Below are 5939 nucleotides of genomic sequence, written 5' to 3' on the forward strand. Positions count from 1 at the left end.
ATACATACATACATACATACATACATACATACATACATACATACATACATACATACATACATACATACATACATATATATATATATATATATATATATATATATATATATATATATATATAATTACCAACCTAGATCCATCTTAACTCTGGATCTATCAAGCGCCGAGAGGGATCAATCTCTCGAGGTGCAAACCTCTTTTTTGAGTGCAAAATGGGAGGAAAGGTTTGGACCTTGAGATATTTGATCCCTCTCGGCGCTTGATAGATCCAAAGTTAATATGGATCTAGGCTGGTTTCAATTGTGCATTGTCACAAAAATTATGTTGAACATATAACTAACATGCTCATTTTAAATATATTTAATATGTCTATGATTATATATTATGAGAAAACAAATGTTGAATACAAAGTTAGAATGTTGAATGATCGAAAATGCAAATAATAAGAATATAGTCAATCAGAAAATAGTTTACAATGTGATTGATCTCAATCTCTCTTCTTCTTTTTTTCTTACAGTCACACTTGCTACTTTTTCCATCTTTACATATCGATCATATGAAAAGGGAGGTTGAAATCATAAACCATTCATATCTTTAACTTGAGATATTCCAGTAAACATCATACCCTGTCTCTCTTGCTTCCTAATATTAATAGTAGCTTTCTCCAAAGTCAATCCTTGTGACTTATGTATTGTTAATCCCCAAGAAAGTTTCAAAGTTGTTTTCTACTACCTCTTACAATAGGTGTAATAGGAACTGTTTGAGGGGATGAACCATCCCACGGTACTCCCATATAATTATCAAATGTTACTAAAACATATGTGGGTAGTTCTGGGGGTGATTTTCCAGGTTTATACACAATTTTTTCTACAATTCCAAGAGCACCATTTACAAGTCCTGCATCAGTCCATATGTTTGATGTAAGCATCACTTGAGCTCCAATTGCAATAAGTAACTCAAGTTCCATTTCTTCCTCATCTATTTCCATGTAGTTTACTTTTACTTTTGTAGCAACACTGGCTGTAATGGGACAATTTAGGCTTCTTAAACAAAGCTTATTATGATTTTCTACATCATCATTTGTTGCAAACAAATGTATTTCCTTATCAAAGGACTCTTTTGTGGAAGGATCCAAGCATGTATTTGTACAAGTCATAAGTGCTTCCCAGTCTTCCATAGTTGGTATTGCATCCCTTACATTCATTAACAAACGACAAAAATATATTTGTTGATTGCTTTGTCCATATTGTCGAAACACGGTATCAAGGGTCACAACCGTTGTGAATGGGTTCCATAATTATTTTTCAATACCTTCACATGCATATATTGTTTTATCTAGAACAGGAGGAAATTATCCCAAATCTCCAACCAATATAATCGACCTCCCACCAAAAATAATATTCTCATTTTCTCGGAAAGCCTATCGAAGCCTCTTATCAATGTTTTGTAATAAATTTATTCCAATGAAACTCATTTCATCTATCAAGATATACTTCACATGCTTCAACTCTTGTTGTAGGGCCATTAAACTTGCTCATTTCAAAGATGACATGTCTTTGATTGGAATTTGAAGTGAAAAATGAATTGTTCTTGCAGATATGTTGAAAGTTGCAACCCTTGTAGGAGCTAAAAGAAGTAATGGACTCTTCTCCAGAAAGGACTCAGCTTCAAGGGCATTTTTAATAGCTCTGATCAAATAAGACTTTCCTGTACCTACAGTTCCTTGGATTATCATAAGTAGTTGATCAACCCCTAATCTATAATGGTCAAGGACAATATCAAATGTTATTCTTTGCTTAACCCCCAAACTTTCAATGGAATAAGACTTTGCATGTTGGTTAGCATGAATCAAATTCAACTTTCACTTTTCAGATATGAAATGAATAACATGATTGGAAGTTACTTCATCAACAAAATGTGTGTTCCAATTATGTGCACGATCACGATCTCTATGTCCCAACATCTCAAACTCATTGTAATTTATATATTTATTCTGATACAATGCACAAATGATCTCCCACTCATTCTCCCTAGAATCTGCAGGTGGATTCTGAACTTCTTCTCCATTAGTATCAACTAGATAAACTAAAGGAAATAGATTGTAGTCAACATACCATGGCTTGTATCAAAGCTTTCACAATTATGCATTATCTCATCATCTTCACAACCTATACCTCTATTGAAAACACGAAATTCCTTATACAATACTAACTCAGACCAACAAAATTCTATAAACTTGTCATCATTCTTGATTAGCAGTTGAGTTAAATCGAGGAAACACAAGTACAATAACTCCATTCCTCTTTTCTAACCATTTCTCCCCACATCGACGTTGATCATATGACCATGATTTTGCAACATCTATCACTGTAAGGTGCTCAAAATGGGAAGGTCGCTTGACATATGCATCAATAAGGGAATTGTCATTATCAACATCATATGTATCAATTTGTACTAGTTTGAAAACTTTCCTACCAACATTTAGAACCACAAATTGATGGCTACATTCAAAAAGCGGGAGCTCTAGAAGCAAATGACATATCTCTTGTGCACCTATATCCCTGTCAATAATAGTTTCACACAAAAAACTCATGTATGCACGTGCTACTAGTTCATTTGGATTTTGAGTAGAAGAAACATGATCAACATATCATCGAATGTTTCCGATTCTTTTTCAGATTTTTCTCCATATTTTTCTATGTAATTAATGATAATGCGCTTTGAAAGAAAAAGTTTCCAATCGATATTATACCTCCACATCATCAATGTTTTACGATTGTGTGTATTCAGTCTATCATCATTTCATCTTGATTCATACTTCTTTTATCCATTCTCATCAACATAAATTTTGGACTCTTCACATAAATCCCATGGTGCCTTATATCGATATACCAATATTCCTGCCTTCTTCCGAAGGCATGATCTCTCATTGCAAGTGATGTGAGGCTCAACATAATTAAGAAGTTATCCATAATCAATTATAGGATCAGATCGAAATATTTGTTGTGTGTTATTTAAGCAAGGGTGATCATCAATCTTGAGTCTAAAATGAATATTTCTTTGATGTCTATCACGTGGATTCATTGCATGTACACATCCATCAAAATATTCTTTTGAAAATCTAAATTGCAGTAGATCATCCCAGTTCATCGTGTCCATGTTAGGATCATTTTTTGACCATAGAAATCCATGCACATGTGGAGACCTGTGATTTTGCCACTCATAGCGACACCAATAATTTGTAGCTTGATGAAAACGTTCAAAAATTTCATATCGAAATATTGTATGCCTTAAGTGCATATAATGTGATACAATACGAGGATTATCAATTACATTTTAAATCCTCCATTTCCTTTATTCCTTTGGATCTCTAGGGCATGTGCCTGGCATTAATTGATGTAAATTTGGCCATTGTATATATGTAGCACTTAATGTAAAGAATAGTGTAGGACACCCAATTTGTTGAACCAAGTCAGATAGCTCAACACGCCACTTATTCCAATATACATTGTTGGAAATAATACTGAGAGGGGGGGTGAATCAGTATTATCAGATTAATCAAACTTTTTAAATGCCCAAAAACATATACGCTACTTCAGTTAAGTGAACCAGCGTGTACACGCTACTGTGACGAAGTAAAACAGCGTATAAGCAGAAAACTCACAATTTAGTTGGCTTATTCTTCAATTAAGTGCATCAGGACATTATTCATCATATTAACAGTAAACATGTGCAGTATAACAGAACAGATAAAAAGCCACACACATGAACACCAAGATATAAGGTGGAAACCCAATGTGGGTGAAAACCACCTGCTGCAAGTTGTCTCTATCTTTCTTAATATGAAACTTCAGTTTACAATCTTTTGTACTGGTGCAGCCTTATACCAGTACGCAGGCTACAACCTGCAGAAGGCTTCAACCTTCTCTCGTTCTCCAAACTTCCTTGGAAGGGAGCTTCAACCCCCTTTGCTTTTGTACTAGCCAAGATACTAGTACGTAGGTGCTGACCTACAATCTTCCTTCTTCCAGGTATCACTTTTCATACATTTTCAGACTTGGATATTCCTGAAGCTCAACATTACAATCTGAAGACCACAATTCATTCAATTTTCACAACAGATCATTGAAGCATAAAACAACCCAACTTTGAATCACTGAACCACTGAACCCTGTCAATCACCAGTTACCAGAACACAGACCAGACTACAGAACTCTGTAATAACAGTCAGACCCCACTGTAAACCCAAATCAAGCTTCAAAAGATATACGCTACTTTAATGAGCAGAAACCGCGTATACACGCCTTTTTACCGAAGCCAACCTGCGTACAGATCTAAAAATAAACTTTCTCAATTTGCAGCTGTACCAGATATTAGTTAGACTCAGAACGTAACATTGCGACAATATGCAGATCTAGAAATACGCATAATCAACCATATCATGATAGTGCATTTCAAACCATTAGATCCCGATCTATCCTTAGATCTAGTCTTCCATTAACCGATGTGATCTCTCCTTGGCTTAGATCAACCAACTCAGAACCTGCATATCAGATCTCTTTCTCTCTTAGATATTCATGCCTTGTCGAAAGATGATGTTTGCCTAATGATCTTCTTCTCCTTATATAGCCTTAGGCCTTTCTCAATACCAAGAGCCAAAACCATAGTAACACAATACCATCAACTTTAAAACTAGGGATCGACACGCCCGTCGAGACATAATGGTCCGAAATCATAGGCACAACTTCCAAGGTCTAACCACCATGAACCAAAGGAACCTTTCCACATACACGCGCTTTTTCTGAATCGAACTTGCGTGTACACGCGACTTAAGCTTAACGAAACAGCGTGTATGAGCTTTCTTGCCATGCTGTACTGAGATCTGTCTTCTGATTAAGTTGCCATCACCTGTACTAACCTCTGAGCACCTGTACCATCCACTGAGTGAGTTGCCATCAAGGACAACACTTGAACCATAATGCCAACAATCTCCCCCTTTGGACTTGATGGCAACCACCACACCAAGTCACTCTCCCCCTTTGACATCAAGGGCAAAGGGTGGACCAAGATATTCTCTTCCTTGGTAATCCTTCTGCTGTCCATACTGCTGTCCATACTCCCCCTGAGTACATGCTGGAATCTCCAAGTGTGCTCCCCCTTTGTGAATGCCAAAGAGTACCAATCTATCCATCCTGCTCACCAAGTGTTGTTCATGCTCCCCTTGACTGTAGGCAAGATCTGCAAAAGATGTTCTTCAAGAAGAACATGACTCTATACATCATAAAAGACCTTCCTATCACCAAAGACTCATACATACATCCATTTCTCAACTAAGTGAGGATATACAAAAAAAATGACTCATCCACCCAACCAAGTGGGGATACATCAATATTGACTCATCCACCTAACCATGTGAAGATACATGATAATACATGAACATTTCATCATTCATCCCAGGCATAGTGGGGAAACCAACAAAGGCCGTTACATGACCTTGACACCATAAAAGATACAAGAGAGATACATGACATAGAGACAACAGATCTAGACCAAGACTTAGGAGAGACACCAGCAGCATCTGATAAACATCTTGTTAGATCAGCACCTAGAATTTCTTTCTGAGCTCCTTCTCCTTAAACCAACAACCAAAACATCTGAATGCCAACAATGCTTTATGAGACTTTTGAGCTGCTCCCCCTGAACCTGTGCCTGTTGCACTTCCTGAAACTGTGCCTGAATACTTCTGACATTCCTATTGCTGTTCAGAACTTCAGAGTTTTCCCTTGCTGTTCAGAACTTCATATACGCGTTTTATCCTGTATAAAACAGCGTATGTACGCGGATGTTCTTTCTGCAACAAGCGTCCAGCATACACGCGACTTACTCATCATAAATCCGCGTGTATACGCTTATATCCCTTCCGTAACCTGCGTATACCA

The 5939-nt window shown here is 36.8% G+C and overlaps 1 protein-coding gene across 1 annotated transcript; it reads right to left on the bottom strand.

Annotated features, from left to right (window-relative positions):
* Positions 1 to 712: 712 nt before the first annotated feature.
* Positions 713 to 1177, bottom strand: LOC149240411 (uncharacterized). Its single transcript, XM_089370166.1, has one exon. It carries the CDS (start codon positions 1175 to 1177, stop codon positions 713 to 715), a length of 465 nt encoding a protein of 154 aa, XP_089226292.1.
* Positions 1178 to 5939: the final 4762 nt, after the last annotated feature.

The sequence above is a fragment of the Pinus tabuliformis genome, chromosome 8, assembly GCF_031772625.1.
Source record: "Pinus tabuliformis cultivar Carrire ecotype Pingquan chromosome 8, CPIR1, whole genome shotgun sequence".
Taxonomy (NCBI): domain Eukaryota; kingdom Viridiplantae; phylum Streptophyta; class Pinopsida; order Pinales; family Pinaceae; genus Pinus; species Pinus tabuliformis.